Source organism: Anabrus simplex, chromosome X (genome assembly GCF_040414725.1).
Source record: "Anabrus simplex isolate iqAnaSimp1 chromosome X, ASM4041472v1, whole genome shotgun sequence".
Classification (NCBI taxonomy): Eukaryota; Metazoa; Arthropoda; class Insecta; order Orthoptera; family Tettigoniidae; genus Anabrus; species Anabrus simplex.
Window position 1 is genome coordinate 107,153,613 of NC_090279.1, and position 22,775 is coordinate 107,176,387.

The 22,775-nt window shown below is 39.7% G+C and overlaps 1 protein-coding gene across 1 annotated transcript in view; it reads right to left on the reverse strand.

Annotated features, from left to right (window-relative positions):
- Nucleotides 1-22,775, reverse strand: part of LOC136886518 (tetratricopeptide repeat protein 28) — a 396,667-nt gene that overhangs the window by 180,308 nt on the left and 193,584 nt on the right. Inside the window, exon 2 of the mRNA XM_068230732.1 lies at nucleotides 19,881-20,138. Coding sequence (XP_068086833.1) covers nucleotides 19,881-20,138 — 258 coding nt within the window. The remainder of the gene's footprint in view (nucleotides 1-19,880; nucleotides 20,139-22,775) is intronic.

The window sequence follows — 22,775 nt, forward strand, 5'->3', positions numbered from 1 at the left end:
CTGAAAAGCCAACACTATGTGCATCCTCGGTAAGTTATGAAAAAGTTTTTGTAAATTCGTACAGTGCCAAGACAATCGCGGATGCGTGCCTAAGTTCGATAGGTAGGCCTATATATTTTGTCAAATGCCCGGGGACTGATTGGAACCTCAAATGGCACCATCAAAAGTGCGGGTAAATACTTTATAATTGGCGGGCATGATAACTCACTTCCAACGCTTCTATCTTCTCATCAGGACGGCCCAGGCTTGAATCGCAGTCGATACATGAAACATTTTTAAAATGGGTAGTCACGTTCTATTGATACGGATTCTACTTAAAACACTAGATCCCGTCCCTTACCTTTCTCTATACTTTTGAGCCAGAACCGCATAATTTATGGTGGTGTATTTTGAGTATCCAACCATTCTTCGTGCTTACCTTGTACCTTAAATGGTGAGTGGATGCAGTGGCGTACCCACAAAATAATTGCAGTGGGTCCAGGCCAGTAGTGTGGATACAACTTTCCCTTGGAAGGTGTTGTGAAAAGATTCTTTTATTTTTTATTTAGAATTTGCTTTACGTCGCACCGTAGGTCTTCAATGGCGACGATGGGAAAGGAAAGGGCTGAGAGTGGGGAGATGCGGCCGTGGCCTTAATTAAGGCACAGCCCCAGCATTTGCCTGGTGTGAAAATGGGAAACCACAGAAAACCATATTTAGGGCTGCCGACCGAGGTGTTTGAACCAACTATCTCCCGGATGCAAGCACACAGCTGTGCGCCCCTAACTGCACGGCCAACTCGCCCGGTGAATATGAAAAGAAAGCCGGTCCTACCGAGTGCGGTGACGGATCTTCAGTAGATATTGTTGGTTTTGATTGTTACCATGTACAATCATAGCTTTTGTACTTTTAACATAAACCGGCTGCATTATTGAAACTGTTCGTAAAATTGATAATATCGTTCTTCGTTTGTGAGGAAGTAGAATCTTCATTTAATTTGTCTTCTTAAAAAAAAAAACACTTTGGTACTACACCCCGTGAAGGTGAGTACCTTCCAGGCCGTATATATTTCGATTACGAGAGACTCAAGGAAAACTCTATTGCACCCAAAAACAAGGCTGTATCCTCCCCATCCCATGCCTTTCTTCACTCTGTCAGTGCCGGGAATCGAATGTAGGTTGTCTTAAATCAAATTCGAAAATAAGGAGCCCTAAAAGTACCAGCCGGCCCCACAGTGTACGGGTAGCGTGCCTGCCTCTTACCGAAGGCCCCGGGTTCTATTCCCAGCCAGGTCAGGGACTTTTACCTGGATCTGAGGGCTGGTTCGAGGTACACTCAGCCCACGTGTTTATAATTGAGGAGCTATCTGACGGTAAGATGACGGCCCCGGTCTAGAAAGCCAGGAGTAACAGCGGAGAGGATTCGTCGTGCTGACCACACAACACTTCGTAATCTGCAGGCCTCCGGGCTGAACAGCCGTCGCTTGGTAGGCGATGGCGCTTCGGGGCTGTTACGTCATGGAGTTTAATTTGGAAAAGTGAACAGAGAAGGAAGCGACACCCCTGCAAGGTTCCTTAGCTTCCAGCTAGTTCTTCTGTCCGGCCTCGTGCGTTTAGGACAGTAAGAAAACGTACGCCTTAATAAATGCTCCTCATAAAACCTTTGTAAAAATACTAGCTGCATCTATTTATAGCAATAATCACAAACGCCTCCTTTTCATGTGGCTCAGTTGGTTGAGTCGCTGTCCTTCTGAGTCTGAGTTCGCAGGTTCAAATCCCGGATTGGATCGGTAACCCTTAAAACGGTGTTGAAATGGCAACAGCTCAGTGTCTTTGATTTCTGGCACGTTAATAAAAATTATAGATACGAATATTAGCGTCACGAAACTCTAACTTTATACTACTATATTCTGTATCCCAGACTTGCGTGGAAAAGTAATTAACAATTTACTTTACGTCACACCGACACAGTTAGGTCTTATGGCGACGTCGGGATAGGAAATGCCTAGGAGTGGGAAGGAAGCGGCCGTGGCCTTAATTAAGGTACGGCCCCAGCATTTGCTTGGTGTGAAAATGGGAAACCACGGGAAAACATTTTCAGGGCTGCCGACAGTGGGGTTCGAATCCACTATCTCCCGGATGCAAGCTCACAGCTGTGTGGCCTTAACCGCGTTGGAAACTAACAGGACAAGGTAAACCCTACATAGCATTTGTTGTAACGTGTATTTTTCTTTACCAACTAATAAAATATCTATACCCATACGCTTTACATTATTTATTTATTTATTTATTTATTTATTTATTTATTTATTTATTTATTTATTTATTTATTTATTTATTTATTTATTTATTTATTTATTTATTTATTTGTCTGCTTATTAGTGCCTTCAGTACAGTGGCGAAGTTAGGGCTCCAGGCCCTCTTCTACACTTAACCACATACGAATCAAAATCTTAAATAAAATACTGAGATTCTTAAAATAGTTCAAACTACATAAATTAATAGAATTTAAAATAAATTTAAATAAATTACTAAATATTTGGTGGTGGGGTCATGTGAGCCGAATGGAGGAGGATAGGTTACCTAGGAGAATAATGGACTCTGCTATGGAGGGTAAAAGAAGTAGAGGTAGACCAAGACGACGATGGTTAGACTCGGTTTCTAACGATTTAAAGATAAGAGGTATAGAACGAAATGAGGCCACAACACTAGTTGCAAATCGAGGATTGTGGCGACGTTTAGTAAATTCACAGAGGCTTGCAGACTGAACGCGGAAAGGCATAACAGTCTATAATGATAATGTATGTATGTATGTAAATTAATATTAGAACTAATTAATATTAAAAACTCTTAAACATGGCTATTCCTCAGGAACGCACACATTCATATTTCAACCATTCAGTCAGCTGTCCTCAGCAGGTAGTCTCGGCAGGTGACCTTAAATCGTGATTTAAAAAAGCTAGTTTCTCTGACCTGAACTGGCAGGGAATTCCATAATCTGGCGACAGTCACCACAAATGATCTAATAATTTTATTTGTGCGGTGCAGTGGAATAGAAAAAATGGATCTAGAGCGTGTATTAATGTTGTGAAATGATGATAAAAAGACGAATTTAGAAGAAATATACATTGGCTGACTTTCAGCTACCACTCTGATCACCATCGTTAAAGTGTGCAGCTGCCGACGTTTATCAGACATCAGCCATGAGACAGCCTGATAGTATGGGGTGATATGAAAATCGTACGGTACTCGATATTGTAAATAAATCGCAGGCAGGAATTCAGTGCTCGTTGAAGTTTACGTGTTTCTTCTCTCGTCATGTCTACTAAAACAACGTCACAATAATCAAGAATAGGGAGAATGAGTGTCTGTATTAGTTTGCCCTGTAGCTCAAATGGAAATACATTCCTCTGTCGTTTAAGAGGGTGAAGTACTCCAAAAATCTTTTTACGTATTTCTTTCGTTTGATCAGACCAATCAACTGTTACATTCAACATTACGCCGGGATTTTTAACCGTTTTACTGTAGGGAATAATGTTACCATTAAGTAGGATAGGCGGGATTGCGACATTGTTTGAGAAGCTCAGTAATTTTCGTGATCCAATTATAATTGTCTGAGTTTTTTTGCAGTTTAGTATAAGAGAGCTTCGTTGTGCATATACACTGAGTCGTCGGAGGTCCCTGTTCTTGTCTTGCAGTGTCGATATAGCCTATTTAAAGATCGTCAGCACAGAGGTCACGTGTGTCATTTCCAGTCACAGATGGTATGTCATTGATATAAATACAGAAACTTAGGGGCCTTAGAATACTGCCCTGTGGGGCAACACTAAGTTTCATTTTCCTTTTAGAGGCCTTGTCGTTTACTGTTACACGCTGTTGACTGTTACTCATAATGTTATGTATAAAAGTAATAGGAATATCATATACACCTGTAGTCTTTGATTTAATCGAGTACAAAGCCTTTTAACCTGATTTTCTGTGACACTGTGAAATGTGAATGGCGGATTGGCTGGAGGGGAGGGCGGTGAGTCGGTGCAGTTAATTTGGTTGAATATTTATTCTACTAAAGTAATCGTTCAGTTCGTCAAGTGGAATGTCAGGAGTTGTCTGTCTCTGATGTTTTCCTATTCCCAGAGCTCTAAGTTGGTCCCATGCGCGATTAGAATTTAAGTTGTTAGCTGAAATCCGAAAATATATGCATTTTTTAAAATTTCTGATTAACTGCTTTGTGCGATTTCTTAAGATGCGGTTAGATTCGAAGTCTGTGTCATCTAGGGTTTGTTTATAATGTCTAAATAACGAGTCACAGTGGGCCATCATTCTCTTGCCTTCATCATCTAGCCATGGACAAGAAGGACGAGAAACCTGTATTCGACGCGCGCGCAAGCGCGCGCGTGTGTGTTTGTGTGTGTATCTTTGCCGCATTATTTGTATAAAATGCCACTTCTTTATTGCTTATCACATGACCATTATTATTATAACATTACCGTATTTGTTCTAAACCAGAATATTGCATCCTTACTCAAAGTGTTTATTCTTGCATTCATTTCACTTCTACGCGGAATATATGAAATGCTGCAGTTATGTTGGGATGGGAGTAACAGAGGTAGCCGAGGGACTGGGGGTTGTCGTCCAAGGAGTCCAGACACCCCAGGAGTTTTAACGAAAGTTCTTTTATTGAGCATTTTATATATAATGTGCATTAATATTAGCTTCCGGAGGCCGACTCATTGGCTGAATGATCAGTGTTGAGGCCTTCGGTTCAGACGGTTCCGGGTTCGATTCCCGGCTGGGTCGGGGATTTTAATCGCGTCTGAATAATTCTTCTGGCTTGGGACTGGGTGTTTGTCCCAACATATTCATATTCAGACAACATACTACATTAACAACCACCAAATAAACACACAACACTGATTACATTCCTCTATATAGGGTTGGCGTCGGGAAGGACATCCGGCCGTAAAACAGGGCCAAATCCATATGTGCGACACATTTCGCACTCGCGACCCCACAGATGTGGGAAAAGTTGGGAAGAAGAAGGAAATTACTATTAGCTTCCGGAATCCGCACGAATCCACCACTCTTACTTGGATCCAAGGACACTCATTTCCTTTTTCGGTATTCTACACCACCTCAACTATGGAAGTTTGGACACCTATCAAAATAAAATTCTGGATGAATGGGCCCCCCCCAAACTGAAATCCTGGCTACGCTACTGATCGGCGGCGTCGAATAAGATGAGTCTGAAATTCTCAATTCTCTACACTGGCTGAGGGAAATACTATCTGATGTGGAGGCAATTTTCCCTCCAAGCCAGAGGAGAAACCACATCTTCGCTGGGAATTTAGAATAAAATGAATGTAAATTTAATAAAAGTGAAGAGGAAGAAGCTTTTCTTAAGAAACTGCTCTTTCCAGGGTTGAATTTTGAGTTATTTAGTGAACTGTGGTACTATAATTCGGAATAGACCTAAATTGTAATTCTAGACCAGTTCATACCACTACTACAGTAGGCTACTACTACTACTACTACTACTACTACTACTACTACTACTAAGTGAGCCTCTGTCTTAAGTGTGCACACTGCTCATTTAAAACAGCACGTCAGAGTAGGGATCGAATAGCTGGAATACTATGATAAACCAGTGTCTTACGTACCAGCAGTATCAGAAAATGCATGAACCTGAGGAATGGCATGCTAAAGAAGAAAATTATCTAACTCCCCAGCTACTTCCCGCCAATATTCAGTCAGGCTGTTATACTCAGTACGCAGCAGTAATCCCATCTATCGGAGTTGAGTGTCAGCATAAGAGACAAAGAACATCACAACAAACAACAGTCAATGTAATGTTACCGTATTCTTGATCAATATTACGCGCTAGCGATATTGTAGGCCTTCACATTTAATTTTTTTCCGGCTCTGAAATACCACTCTTATTATAGTCGGTATGGTAAAACTGAATAAAATATAAATGATAGAAAATTGCTTTCTCTATAACTTTTGTTATGTAGTACTTTTCCATAGGACCAATAACATAGGTTTAAAAATTAAATTTTATGTGCCTTCCCCTGAACTACCATTTCGCCCAGGGTGAATAAAATTGTTTATAGCTTAAACTGTAGTTTCTTATTCCTTGACTCCATATACCGACTTTCATTAAATTCTGTTCACCCATTTTCTCGGGGCTCTGCGTTAATACGGGCTATGTAACAAAAATACAAATTCATGAATATCTGTGTTATCATAACTGGTATGGTAAAAATGTAAAAGACATACATGATCGGAAATTCAGTTCTATATAACTTTACTTGTGTAGTTTATCGATATGACCACTAATAATATAAATATTTGAGAATTAAATTTCAGGCCTTCACCTAAACTACCATTTCACTCAGTGTGAATAGAATGATTTATAGCCTAGATTGTACCGGCTCATCCCCTGACTTTACACACCAATTTTTATTAAATTCTCTCCAGCCGTTTTCTCGTGATGGGTGTACATACATACATACATACATACATACATACATAAATGAAGGAAAAGTAAAAACTGCATTTCCTTGTTACTGTGGACATGACCGATACAGAAATACCGTTCTTTTCAAATTCTGAGCAGTGTACAGACAAAACTCTTATTTTATATACTGTATATAGGTATATGATGGACTTAATGAGGTCAATTTTACACCCAAAGGTAAATCAGGTAATACCAAAGATCACAAATTGTTTTAAAGTGGCTATGTGAAGCATGTGTGATACAGGTGTTGATAGAGATAGGTACCGATACACAGAACTTATTTTTCTGAAAGAGATGCTAATATAATATCATAATTTAAAAGGTGGGTGACAACAGGAATGCTATCAACACAGCAGGAGAATCGGGCTCATGCATGCATCTCTGTGCAGTGGTGACATTCAGCAATGAAAATACAGGGGCCAGTAAAACCGGTCGGCCTCAAGCCTTCTCCACTAACAGCGGGTGAGAATTATTCAATACAGGCCTAGAAATAAATTTCAAAGACAACGACTAGTGAATTTTTAAGAGATTTTAGGAGCCATTTTGAGACAATTCTGACTAATTTTAATTTACGACTTGATACATTTGGGGAGTCTCTGTAGATATAGTACTGTTTGAAATAAAACCAACCGATACGAACTTTTTGGTCCTTTCAGGAAAACAAAAAACGCTAGTCAAGACGGCTGAAGAAATGTTATCAATTAAGAGAAGAGGATGGTTCCAGCAGCTCCAGGAAATATTTATATATATTTCGACGGCTTGTAAAGAAGTGAAGCAGTTAGGGTTATCGCAGCCGTGTTGCATAGTTCTGGAGGAACAAACAAAAGTGCCGACTGGGCGAGTGACAGCTACTAAAGCTCAGAAAATATTGCGTTTTAAGGATGAGGAAAAAGTGATTAGAAATTTTATTCAGGACAAGCACACTATACAAAGAAACTTATCGTATAGCAAAAAAGACTGAATCTCAAAAACTATACTGAAATAACAAACAATAAAATCATGAATTGCAGGGTGATAATTAATAAAAACTGACGGTATTGTTTTAAATGAAGGTGATGAACCTGAAATAAAATGTCGCTTTAAGTGCAAAAACGGGTTTGTAGTAGGGCCTTCAGGAGATGTAAGTGTAGAAAATATCTCACTTCTGTTGAAAATAAATCATACATATTATTATCGGGTACAGATTTTGTTATAGTGTACTGACGTGTCTGTCCCGGACTTCTTTGTTTATACAAGACTAGCAAGATACCCGTGCTTCACTACGGTATTATACTGAAATTTATAATTGAATGCTTAACATCTATCTTATATATATAAAGCCACAAGGCTAACTGACTGACTGACTGACTGACATTAATGTTTGTTTACCCACGTCCAGGTGAGCTACGGACTTGAAATTCGGCAATCTGATAGCTATTAGGCTGCAACCCAATGAAAAATTCCAAAAAGGTGAAATTTTTCATATTTAGCCCCCCATTCCGCCCAATCAAAATATCGGACTCAAATTTCGGGTTAGACCCTTCCAGATCAGATTTCTGGGGATATACTAAAGACAATGGGTTGGGATATAGTACCATATCTGAAGTACTTATTTGATTATTGTTTGGTCTGAGGAACTATACCAGATGAATGGAGAGTTGCTACAGTAGCCCCTGTGTATAAAGGAAAGGGTGATAGACATAAAGCTGAAAATTACAGGCCAGTAAGTTTGACATGCATTGTATGTAAGCTTTGGGAAGGCATTCTTTCTGATTATATTAGACATGTTTGTGAAATTAATAACTGGTTCGATACAAGGCAGTTCGGTTTTAGGAAAGGTTATTCCACTGAAGCTCAACTTGTAGGATTCCAGCAAGATATAGCAGATATCTTGGATTCTGGAGGTCAAATGGACTGTATCGCGATTGAACTGTCTAAAGCATTTGATAGGGTAGATCATGGGAGACTACTGGCAAAAATGAGTGCAATTAGACTAGACAAAAGAGTGACTGAATGGGTTGCTATATTTCTAGAAAATAGATCTCAGAGAATTAGAGTAGGTGAAGCTTTATCTGACCCTGTAATAATTAAGAGGGGAATTCATCAAGGCAGTATTATCGACCTGTATGTTTTCTTATATATATAAATGATATGAGTAAAGGAGTGGAATCGGAGGTAAGGCTTTCTGCGGATGATGTTATTCTCTATAGAGTGATGAATAAGTTACAAGATTGTGAGCAACTGCAACGTGACCTCGAAAATGTTGCGAAATGGACAGCAGGCAATGGTATGTTGATAAACGGGGTTAAAAGTCAGGTTGTGAGTTTCACAAATAGGAAAAGTCCTCGCAGTTTTAATTACTGCGTTGATGGGGTGAAAGTTCCTTTTGGGGATCATTGTAATTATCTAGGTGTTTATGTAAGGAAAGATCTTCATTGGGGTAATCACATAAATATGATTGTAAATAAAGGGTACAGATCTCTGCACATGGTTATGAGGGTGTTTAGGGGTTGTAGTAAGGATGTAAAGGAGAGGGCATATAAGTCTCTGGTAAGACCTTAACTTGAGTATGGTTCCAGTGTATGGGACCCTCACCAAGATTACCTGATTCAAGAATTGGAAAAAATCGAAAGAAAAGCAGCTCGATTTGTTCTGGGTGATTTCCGACAAAAGAGTAGCGTTACAAAAATGTTGCAATGTTTGGGTTGGGAAGAATTGAGAGAAAGAAGAAGAGCTGCTCGACTAAGTGGTATGTTCCGAGCTGTCAGCGGAGAGATGGCGTGGAATGACATTAGTAGACGAATAAGTTTGAATGGCGTTTATAAAAGTAGGAAAGATCACAATATGAAGATAAAGTTGGAATTCAAGAGGACAAATTGGGGCAAATATTCATTTATAGGAAGGGGAGTTAGGGATTGGAATAACTTACCAAGGGAGACGTTCAATAAATTTCCAATTTCTTTGAAATCATTTAGGAAAAGGCTAGGAAAGCAAAGGGAATCTGCCACCTGGGGGACTGCCCTAAATGCAGATCAGTATTGATTGATATTGATATAGATGAGCTAGGAACTTGGTATTCGGCAATCTGATAGCTATTAGGCTGGAAACCAAGGAAGTTTTCCAAAAAGTTCAAATTTTTCATAGTTAGCCCCCCCGCCCAATCTAAATATCGGACTCAAATTTCCAGATGAACTAGAAAGTCTTACATATATAAATACATATATCTTATGTATATAAAGCCACAAGGCTAACTGACTCACTCACTCGCTGACTGACTGACATTAATGTTTGCCCACTTCCAGGTGAGCTACGAACATGAAATTCGGCAATCTGATAGCTATTAGGCTGCAACCCAAGGAAAAATTCCAAAAAGTCGGAGTTTTTCATATTTAGCCCCCCTTCCGCCCAATCAAATTATCGGACTGAAAGTTCGTGCTAGACCCTTCCAGATGAGCTAGGAACTTGAAATTCGGCACTCTGATACCTATTAGGCTGTAACCCAAGAGAAAATTCCAAATAGTTCAATTTTTTATATTTAGCCTCCCCCCTTCACCGAATCAAATATCGGATTAAATTTCGGGTTAGACCCGTTCCAGACGAGCTAGAAACTTGGAATTCGGCAGTCTGATGACTATTATTCTATAACCCAAGGAAAAATTCCAAAAAGTTCAATTTTTTCATATTTAGCCCCCCTCACAGAATCAAAATATCAGACTCAAATTTCGTGTTACACCCTTCCGCCCAATCAAATTATCGGACTCAAATTTCGTGTTTGACCCTTCCAGACGGCAATAACGGCAAGTGCTATCAATAAACGGATTGAACTTTCTTGCTTGAAATGAAGAGTTCTTCAACTTTGGTCCTATGACGTTTTGTCGTATCTCGACCCCTTCTACCTTATAATGAGCTTCATCTCCCCGGTTTTGGTCAATTTTGTTAAATTTCCATATATATTTTTTTACTGATTAACACACTCATAAGACAGATAGATGCACTAAATCCAGCACGCTACCTGGTACGACCACTGGCCGTATGTAGACAGACCATCATTATTCTAGCTGCCTTGAATGTATGGGAAAACGGAAGGATTCTATGGAGACACTAATCCAATTTCAGCATAGTGTATGTTTCTCAAGCAATTTACGGTTAAGCCCGTGGAGATACGGCAAAACCTCAAATAAGCAAAATTCTAGGTCGTTTCATCGTCGACCTGCCTGCCAAGTTTCAAGACTAGCTGTCTGCTAAGTTGGCAAAATCATTTTTCAACTTGTTTAAAGCGGACGAAATTTGACATGGATCGAAACGTTCACCTCTTTCTTTGGTATAAATAGGCAAGATACTAGAAAATGCCTAAGACAGTAATGTAGACGACTAAAGGGGTCGCCTGACGGCCCAATCCGTACTTTGTTACGACGTACCGTTTTGCCGCAAATCTCCAAATCAAAGTCTGCACTATTTAGCATGCACATTGCCTGGCTCTATATTATATATATATAAAACCGTTTGGCTCACTGGCTGACATAAATGTTTACCCACTTCGGCAAGAGCTAGAAACTTGAAATTTGGTAATATGATAGGTATTAGGCTGTATTGTGGAAAAGTTCCAAATGTTGATTTTTGTTATTTTTACTTCCCTTCCCTTAAACTAAATTGTGGACGAAATGTTGCAGTGCGCCAGAAAATTAAAATTCGTCGCAGTTACAACTTTGGCCTGCAACCAACGGAGAAATTCAAAAGAGTTGCATTGGTTAAGGTTTTTATCTAAAAAAATATCGAAATCTGGAAGCAATTTTCATTATGGTGCTAACTAACGTTTCGAGGATTTTGGTGGCTAAACTGAAAAATCGTACCGCCAAATGGACAAGACGTTCGGATCCCATCATGAAGAGATCTACAACTTTGGTCTCGGGAATTTTAGTCGTATCTTGATCCCTTATGCATCGGATAGAGCTGCATTTTTCAAATTTAAAGTCAATTTTTTTTTATTTTCCGTAATTAATTTTACTGTTTTACACACTTATAAGACCGATAGAACCATGGAATTTGGCAGGCTCATTGCAACGTTCGTGGGTCACATGTGAGCAAAATGCATGATTCTAGCTCCCTGTAAAAATGGAAAAACGAAAGTAATACGTAAACACTGTACTCCTAATCCAAGTTTCTAAACCAATCTACGGTGAACTCGATGCAGATACGAGAAAACGGAAATATAGAGCGTTTCAACCACGATAAACCTACCAAGTTTCAAGACTACAGCTCCCCGTTACGTCAGGAAAAGAATTTCTTATCTTGTGAGAATCGTACTTAACTTTCACCACGTCGAAACGTTTAACGCTCTTTTCTATAAATCGTGAATGCACGGTACGAGAAAATATTAAAGGACCAAATATGTACGTGATTATATGGGCCATCTGGTGGCGCAATCCGTAACGAAGTACCGGTTCGTCACAGTAATTTTCCATGTGACCACTTGTAATGTAGAGGAATTGGGGGTTTGGGGGCGGATCCCCCAACGAGCAAAGGCGAGTCTATATATAAAATAACCTGTCCTGACTGACTGACTGACTGACTGACTGACTGACTGACTGACTGACTGATTCATCATCGCCAAGCCAAAACTACTGGACATAACGAAATTAAATTTTGAGGACACATTTATATTACAATGTAGGTGCTCGCTGAAGGATTGTTGGATATTCCGTCGCTAAGGGAGTGAAAAGGGGGGTAAAATTTTAAACTGTGTGTATCTATATCTCAAAACTTTAAAAATTTACAGTTGTGAAAATTGGTATTTAGAATTCTCTTTAAAAACAAAGAAACACGCATTTTTGTTTTCGGAAAATCCCACTAGGAGGGGTGAAAAAGTGAAAACAGGGGTTGAATGCCTTTAATGAGGATACTTATATAACAGAAAATGAAGATATTACAGGCCTGAAAATTGGTGTTTCGAATCTGTTTAAAAATAAAGAAACACGTATTTTTTATTTTCGGAAATCCAATTAATGGGGGTTAAACAGGAGTGACAAATGGGGTGGATTTTTTGAAAATCAGTATGTACAGTATATCTCAGAAACGTAAAATGTTACAGACGTTAAATCTGATATATGGAATCGCCTGTAAAAGTAAAACATAGGTGATTTGTTTTCGGAAACTCCACTTAAGAGGAACTAAAAAGGGCTGAAATTGTAAAATGAGCATGTCTACAGCATACAGCATGTTGCAGAAATGAAACATGGTATTTTTTATCTCTATTAAAATAAAGAAGCATGTATTCTTTGTTTTCGGAAAAAGCTCTTGGGCGGGGGGGGGGAATGACTAAAAATGGGGTTGAATTATTTTTATTAGGATACTGATATCTCAAAAACGGAAGATGTTACAGGCGTGATAATTGGTATTTGGAAGATCCTTTACTAATAAAGAAACAATTTTTCCCGAAAATTCACTTAATGGAGGGGGGATTGTGAAAAGAAGTGAAAATGGTGAATTCGTTTTATAGGGTAATTTATATCTCAACTCTGAAGGTAACAGACGTTAAAAATTGTATTTGGAATCTCCTTTAAGCATAAAGAAACAGGCCTTCTTTCTTGGCGGGGGGGGGGGGGATCAACTTAACCTTCTATTGCATACTGTTGCCGTTAGGCAACATGTAACTTTTCACCTGCATAAACGGATTCTTACCCACAGATCTAAGACAAAATTGTGACGTGGCAGGTCACCTTAATTTTAATACAAATAAATAATATCTCATTGTTTCTCCATAAACAATATCCCATGGACGTCAAGCCTTCAAGCTTATGGCTTGGAAACGACAGTTGATAATAATGATAATAATAATACGTAATTAAACTCTAAATACTCCCAGGGTTGGGGTGACGGAACACTAACCATTAAGTAGACTAATTTGGAAGTTAAGGATCATTAATAAGAATTCCCGAAAATATAAATTAAAACAACTATTTACTAGGATGGAAAAACGTGACGTAACGGCGTATTAACGAAATCTGAATTTACGGAAGCAAAAGAAAAACTTAATGAAATAAACTCTAAAAACATGAATTGTTACGCGGAGACTTTCAGTAATTTATGCCATTAGCTTACCATTTGTAGAGTCTGTTATCTGGATACGATCTATGTAGCAGCTGATGTTTAATGGACCTCGCGTACAGGCGTCATCTCTCGTTGTGGGTTCCAGTCCTACTTCTGCTTCGTGCATAGTCCACTAGCTGTACTACGACTTTCCTGACTTTAACACTTCCTACAGTACCCTTTACATAAAGTCGTAATGAGTCCTAATTTTAATAGCAAAACCACCATGGGTTACGTTCATGGAGAGAACACACTTGTATTCTTCCGTATTACAGAACAGTAGCGTAACTAAATAATAATAAAATCTCTCCTTCCCTACACCAGTCAAAACCGGTCTCCCGTTGACTTTCACTCTCGTAATTGAGATAACAGGTCTCAATGAGGGTAAATTTTGAATAGTACACTACCCAGATGTGAAGTGAAGAAAGTTAAGATCTTCTCCGACCTCCGATGATAGATTAGAAGTGCCCTTCCAAGTAAGCGATAGAATCCTCTCCAGCTCTTGTCGTCGAAGTATATAGGTTCCAAAGTCTCCCTCTATCAACCATATCACATGGTCCATTAAGACCTGATGTACTATCCCTTCTCCTATCCATTGCTGTGAATCCATCATATTGCTTCATAACGTCCATTCACATAGATTGAACTTTCCCGCGGAATCGAAGCGTCAGGTAGCGAACTTCGAAAAGTAGGCGTTAACAAGGCTTCAACTGTCTCCTCAGAGTATGGAAAGGATAAGGTCTCTCGTAAGCTTGATGACGTACATTTACTGGTAATGGGCTGAAATTAGCCTGGTGACTCCGGTCACCTCACCTCGGCTATTGGAAAATTTACTGCAAGCTATTAATACGAATGATGTTGTAATACTTTACTCAATAAGTCGCTCGTTCAGAATACGTTATAGCCGCGATGCAAATAAATGAAATGATGATGTGAAATGGATGATTAAAACCCTATATATATACACGCATAATAAATTAAAATGACGTGCAAGTGATTAAATATATACATCTTTTCAATTAATGACACAGTTCGTTAAGTTAGTACATGCTGTGATGTGCCAAACATCACATTCGCCCCTCTGAGCCCGAAACAAATGGCACTTCCGTTGAGGGCTCACACCTACACTCTGCCACTTATGTTTCACTTGTTTTTACAGGAGCTCCACATTCCTTCATTGTACAACATAACATACGAAACAATATTTTACAAAATTACATCTTGGTCTCTTCTACGACTAACTGTTTGTCATCTTGATGATTCCAAATGCAACTTAATTACAACTGATAATTTTAACACTTCAAAATTTCCTTTAAAAAGCACAACATATAACTTAGCGATCTTCTGATGTCTCACTGTCTCAAATCTTCATCATATCTTGCTGATTTCATGAATCCAATGTATGCAACACTAGACAATTAAATTTACAACTTATAAAATTAACATAAACACACTATACCGTATTAATCTTTCAAGTATTTTATATGTTCTCGCTGTACGACTATCACTTCATACACGCTAACACATTCACGTGGTTTTAGCCTAGGGTAAAATTATTGCAAGTCTTTAGGATGACTTCGTATAGTCCACGGAGAATCTACATATCTTAATGTCCTTTTTTGCTACTTGCTTTACGTCGCACCGACACAGATAGGTCTTATGGCGACGATGGGACAAGGAAGGGCTAGGAGTGGGAAGGAAACCGCCGTGGTCTTAATTAAGGTACAGCCCCAGCATTTGCCTGGTGTGAAAATGGGAAACCACGCAAAGCCATTTTCAGGGCTGCCGAAAGTGGGATTCGAACCTACTATCTCCCGAATACTGGATACTGGCCGCACTTAAGCGACTGCAGCTATCGAGCTCGGTGTCCAATTTTAATGATCCTCGTTATAGTAAAACAAATACTAGATTACCCCACACATGGCATTACATAAAGAGAACAGGCGTAACCTTGGTAATGAACTCGTGTCTATCGTATATACACACACCGTCTAGACAGCAAAATAAAACTTGGGAGACTTCACGGCACCGGACTCCCCGCGACAAGTACATTATGTAAGAGATAAGAGTGACCTAGCCTGCTGACCTATATACCATCCCTACGGAAAATTCACCGGACTCGTACTATGTTTACGTAGACTCCTAATGTTGTACGATCCCAGTAAAATGCTATCGCCGTCAGCTAATTTATAAGCACAAGGTCCTAGTTTCTTATGTATACTATAAGGCCCTTGATATAAAACTCCAGCCAGACCAGAGTGAGAAGCGCCAGTGAGTAACACATACTTCTTATTTGCCACGGGGTATTTAAGTACAACCGCTTGCCTGAAACCTTCTTTTAAGTCATTACAAGCTTTGTAGTGACATTCTGTCCATCTCCACTTACTACCGGCTTTAACAGGTCTCTAAACGGCTCAAGTAAGTTTGCAAATCTTATTACAAAGCGTCTAAAGAAATTGCATACCCCTATATACGACCTTAATTCCTTGATATTTCTAAGTGTACTGGTATTCAATATCTTCTCAATCCTTGTACTCTCAGGAGTAACCCCTATCGCAAATGCACGGTCTCCCCAAAATGTTACCTCCTGTCTACCAGAAACACACTTGTCTAACTTCAAAATGAAACCAGCACGCTCTTAATAACAAACCTTCTCTAAGTGATACAAGTGCTCTTCAAAGGTCGTAGAAGAAATGACCACATCATCAATATAAACCGTGGCGAAATCCCCTGTGTCATCACCTAATGCAATATTTAATGCTCTAATTCAAGCTGCAGAACTCGTCTTAGTCCCGTAGGGAACGCGCTGAAAATGATACAAGCTGTACTTATGACTGAAGGCTGTAAGAGATCTGTCCTCTACACTCAAAGGGATCTGCCAAAAACTACTTCTTAAATCAACAGATGAACACTATTTTTCCCCGAAAACCCTGAATTAACTCTTCAATTGTCTGCGATTTTACCTCATCAGCACAAATACGTTTATTCATCTCTCTCGCGTCAATACAAAGTCCCAGGCTTCCATCACTCTTAGGCACTACGATTAGAGAATTCAAAAACTGGCTATTAGACACTTCAATAACCCCATCGGCTAACATCGCTTGTATCTGATCGTCAACTGCCTTGTCATATTTGTGTGGTACAGCATACCGTGGCCCTCTGAAAGAACTGCCATCCAGCACTGAAAAAGGTTGTTCATAAAAATGTGTTCTACCGGGTTTCTCAGAACAATCTCAGCGTGTACGCATAACACTGCTAACAATTCGTTCGTCTGGAGTTCCTCTAATTTACTGTTACTCGCAGCTTCAAATAAGACATCCTTCTGATCCTCTTTTAACCACAACTGGCATAATTTAAACCCTTCACTGGGTTTCTCGTCATATCTAGAAACCTTAATAACACTCCACATAGCACAATCATTCGTTTTCCTCTGAATTCCATTTTTCAGTTCGAGTTTGACATACTTATTATCCCACTTCAGATTTACCATTGCTTCTTTGTAATCTAACTGGGCCGATTTCGAGGTCAGCCAGTCACACCCCAAGATGAGATCAAATACCAGGTGAGGAATAACCAAACATACCTGTAGTGAAATTAAACCCTCTATACTAATCGGCACCGCGACTTGCTTGCAGATTTGTTTCGACGTTTTACCAACAGCTGTAATAATGAATGTTGACTTAACAGGCATCTCTTCAATCTTAATACCCTGTTTAACTAAAGAATCATTCCATTCTGAGCTAATACATGATTTTCGACTTCCTGTACAATTAACGCATATACATACCCCCCCATTCTTCTAACTGAACCACAGGATTAACCACTTCAGCACCCGAACCTAAATAATTATGATCTCGTTCATATATAAGCTCTTAACATCTAGGTCATTTCTACGTAAATTATCTGGATCAGAATGGGGCAGTCAACCAAAAACTATTCGTACTTCCACCATGGCACTATGTTATTCTGCAGCGGAATATGCCTGCCCTGTTTGGTACAATTCATCTCATGCCAGACAAGTAGACATAGCACTTAATGAGACCTGCAGACTTGTTACAGGTTGTCTAAAGTCTACTCCACCTGAAAAACTCTATCGTCTTGCAGGGATAGCACCACCCGGTGTGCGAAGAGAAGTAGCTGCAAATAAGGAAAGGACAAAGGTTAAGCACGAAAGTACTCATCTACTGCATGGACATGAGCTTCCAGTACAGAGACTGAAATCTAGGAAGAGCTTCCTACGAACATCTCAGGAACTTATAGTACCAGCTGAGAAGGCAAGGATACAGCTATGGAAGACGAAGATCCCCCAAGGCTCTGAGCAGATAGCGGTTGAGGAACGTTTGCCATCCGGTTGCAATGAGAGCTGGACAATCTGGAAATCTCTCAATAGGTTGAGATCAGGAGTGGGAAGGTCCAAAGTGAATTTGGCAAGATGGGGCTTCATCAACGGCGACAACACCAAGTGTGACTGCGGAGAAGATCAAACCATCCAGCATATGCTTCAGTGTCCGCTGTGTCCATCTTTGTGCACGCAAGATGACCTGCATCGAGCTACGAAGAGAGGACTCGAAGTAGCGTTGTATTGGTCCAAGATTATTTAAATGTTACTTGAAATAATTATTGTAACTGTTTTCTTATTTTGATGTATCTGACACGAGAATAATAATCTAGGTCATATGGCAATAGTTTCATAACACAATTTCTAACTACTTCCCGATAAGGCTGGAATTTCTTAAATCACCCATATTTACTTCAGTGCTTGACAACGCATTACGGCATTCCAAATGGGGTAACTTGGAACATAACCAGCCACACTCATATGCATATGTATTTTCCTGAATTAAATCAAACCCACAGATTACACCTACAACAACACATCGGTATTGAAGATTAACTGCTGCACTATACAATAAAATACGCGTATTATATTTTAAGCCAGTTAAAATGTGGGTCGAGCAGGTCAGAAGATTATGAAGTACTATACAAATATCTTTGTCACTAGAAGAATATATATGCAAACACAATATTACTTACATTTTTTGTCACGAGGGAAACGGAAGAAAGACCGCGAATTCTTCTCTACTTCATAGTTACCGCAGCCAAACACAGCACATACCTTCACACACAAATACACGTGCTCTTATGACAGAATGAGTAGTTCTCAGGTCAATCCGCTAGAGAGATCTCTAACAGCTGTCCCTCGATATCTCGCTGAGTGTCGCGTATTGTCTCTACTGTATTTGGCTTGACCCAGTATATCTGGCACATGTTGTTCTATGAACACCAAACAGTGCTCCAAAGGTAATCCCAGACTTCATGTTATTTCAAACAAGTAAAAGGACATTTTCACCGGCCAGAAGTAAAGACAGCCTGAATGTAAACAATGACAGCAGCATCTCAAATGATTGGAAGGAATGCTTGCTAAATCTGTTAAATGTGCTTCCTTTTTAATATTTTGATACCCATGAAAACCTTTGCACAAAGAATGAACTTTCAGTTCACAATTTCCATTATTTTCCTGAACACTTAAACTGTTTTCAATGTTACAATGAGCTGCTAAATTGTTCCCATCTATTGTTACCACGAAGACGAACTCAGAAGTTTCGTATTCCATTCCCACTTGCACTCTTACTGACTTCGTCTTGAGTTCTTCATAAATGTCGATACAAGCGATGACAATTTTCTCGTTTTGCATCGCTCATATCGTAAAACATCGCCTTTAGTCGTTGCTTCTTTATGGTAACAAGTTGGGAAAATCGTAGTTTGTAAGAAGGGTGAGTTTCAATGTTACTGGGTTTGCCTCCAATAAAATGCTGTCTACAGATTCATGTGTATTTACTAGGTTCCAAGGAGACCCGCGAGAGCTGTAGTACAAAACACTGTCACATATTTTTCTTAATCTAAATGATTAGGCCCACAATTATACCGTATAAGAGAAGACTTACTAATAAACCTTCCCAGCACCCCTCTGTCTGACGTGCCTTGGCGACCACACGTCCGCTGCTTGCACTTATGTCAGGATCGTCGCCTTCATTTTTCCTATCCGACCCCGGCATTAGATTGCATAGGGACAACAAGATTCCTGATCTGGCCGCACAAGGGAAGGTGCCTAGGGCGCCCTGAACAAACCATATCAGCGATTTCAATGTTTTTTTGGATGGGTACAAATGTGGGACTGTTGGAAAAACAATGAGATTTTGAAGAATTCCATCTTTAGTAGCATGTGACTTGTCCCGAAACAATTCGACAGTGGTTTGTGTCACTTTTGAGCAGGTTCGAGTCAGATAATACAATACAATCTCCGCGCGGCTCGCTCTTACCTTGGGCCACTTGGGGTTGAGCTCCCGAGCACGGATGGCGTCCTGCAGGGCGGGCGCGAACTGCCCCATCTTGAGCAGCGCCGCCGAGCGGTTGGAGTAGAGGATGTGGTTTGTGGGGTCGAGCTGGAGCGCGTCCGTGTAGAGGGCCACGGCGGTGGGGTAGTCGCCGGACTGGCAGGCGGCGTTCGACTGGCGGACCTTGTCCAAGAAGAGCGCCTTGCTGGCAGCGGGCAGCTGGGACGTGCCCTCAGGCTCCACCTGCAAACATTAGCCCAAGGTTAGCCAGTCACAAGTCATCCCAGCGCTCGTCTGTGTGACTTTAACAAAACTTCAAATAAATTTACCCCACGGATTTCAGCCCCCAAGTGGTCTATTCGGATTCTGGGCAGACCACACGTGAGTACATGGAGGTAATCCCAACAAGAATAACATTAAAGCAAGATCTCGGATTTGACTAATGACATTTAATGCCAATTCTCTTTTGAAAGTACGGAAACTTAAAAATATCCTAAATAAATATACAGAACGCAGTATTGAATAGCGTTACACTTTCTTTTGATCCTAAAAATTGCACTATATTCAAAGGAAAACCTGTGAATGAGTAATGGCGCATTGCCCACAATTTGGCACGGGCCGCTTAGTTGTGAAATTCGAGTGCTTTCAACCTTAACGATAAAATCAGGTAACCAAATCTATTCCCTAATAAATGGCCAGGCACCAACTGACAAGGAACAGTTTTGGAATCTGCTAGACAACGTTGTGTCATACTTATGGGTCACTTCAATGCACAAACTGGAAAAAATATCGATATTGGGTCTGGATATACAAAAACTAATCAGGACGGAATGCAACTCGTGAGTTATACACAAGCCATGATTTAATTTTCAAATCGACCGTTTTGAAGAAAAAACCCCTTCTAAAACTACCGGTATGATGTGCGTCCCACTTAATTTCCTATTGGGTGAATATCAACTGGACCATGTGCTGATTTCCCGCTTCCATACGTCAGAAGTCCTGAAAGGGCTAGATTTAGACTCCGAGCATTATCCAATAAAGTTTTCCCTGGATGTAATATCTGAAAAGAGAAACGTTATGAAGCGAGCACCACAACGAAAGTATGATATAGATGTTATTAAAAACAGCGAAAACGTTAAGAAACAGAACAAGTAAGTCCAAAAAATTTGGACAGTTCGAATCCCACTGTCGGCAGACCTGAAGATGGTTTTCCGTGGTTTCCCATTCTCACATCATGCAAATGCTCGGCCTGTACCTTAATTAAGTCCACGGCCGCTTCCTTCTTACTCCTTGGCCTTTCCTATCCTATCGTCGCCACAGGACCCATCTGTATCGGTGCGACGTAAAGCAAATTGTAAAAAACACGACACAAGCAGGGCCGAGAACACAGCACCCTTCACAAAAACAACTGGTCATGCAATAAAACTCCAGCCACCTTTCAAGAACTTCAAAATGTCAGAAAGGCAGTTACAAAATCAACAAGGAAATTCGTAAACAAAGTGAAATCTACAGAATATGTCTTTAAACAACATAAGTCAATTTATAGAACTATCAAACAAAAGTTAACCAAATATGCCCCTCCGTCACTCCATTGTGTCAATAAAAATGGACAAACGACTAATACCATTGATCATAACTGTAAAATCCTCGCAGTATACTTTTCCAAGTTACTTAACAGCGAAATTTCTCTGGAAAAGTTTCAGTTCACTTCTTATCAAAATAATCAAAATTCAACCCCACCGACTGTCTAAGAAATTAGAAAAAACATTCAATCACCAAAAAATAACAAGGCCTCAAGGAGAGATCAAGTAACTGCAGAACTTTGGAAAAATGCACCAGAAAATTTCGTCAAAAAACTTCACGAAATTATGTTGGACATTTGTCAATCCGAAAGGATCCCCAAGAATTGGAAAGTGGGGATATTACACACACAGGAAGTAAAACATTTTTCGAGGGGTCTCCCTTCTGCCGATCACATATAACAAATTCCATGTAAAGTTCTATTCAACCGTGCACGTACCACCAAATTCGTGAACACCAAGGTGGACTCAGAAAGGAAAGGTCATGTGCAGTGCAAATTTTGACTCTAAAAACATCACAGCATATTTTCAAAACACACAAAAATGATGGCATCAGATTTGTCGATATCGAAAAAAGCTTAAGATAGTACAGATCGCGTCTCACCACTTAATGTTTTAACAGAATTTGGACTTGAGCAGAGAACAAGAAATATTATAACGAAAGCTAAAATAATGTTTATGGTGAATGCAGTGATGAGTTTGAAATAAAATAGGGTGATGGGCTTTCCCCTTTGCTCTTGAAAAACGTTGTCAAAGAGTAGAGAAAAGCAGGTGCACCATGTCACCGACTAGGACCAAAAATTGCGGGTACTGATATACACTGTGTAGCGTCTGCTGATGATATGACGCTAATTGCCAAAAACACCTCTGATACACAGAAACAGATTGCTATACTGCAAGAGCAAGCAGCAAAAGTGGGACTTGAAAAAACTAAATTTATGACAAATATCAAAACTCCTCCACCTGAACTTACCACTGATATGAATAAAATTGCAAGAGTAAAGGAATTTAAGTACTTGCGTGAATGTATCACTGAAAAATGGCAATTAAATACATCAGCAGCTTCAAGAATTCAGAAAAAGAAAATTGCTTTTGAACACACAAAGCATGTTTATAATAAAATGCTTGTCCTGGATCACTCAACAGTGATTGAACCTGAAACCCTCAATTTGCATCATAAAAATGTGAAGGAACAATTAGACTTTAAAGAAAACAAAATTTTGGGGCCACGAATTAAACGTGGAATACGTTACCCTAAACCGAACTCGGAAACAATGAGGCTGCGATGAGTAACACGAGA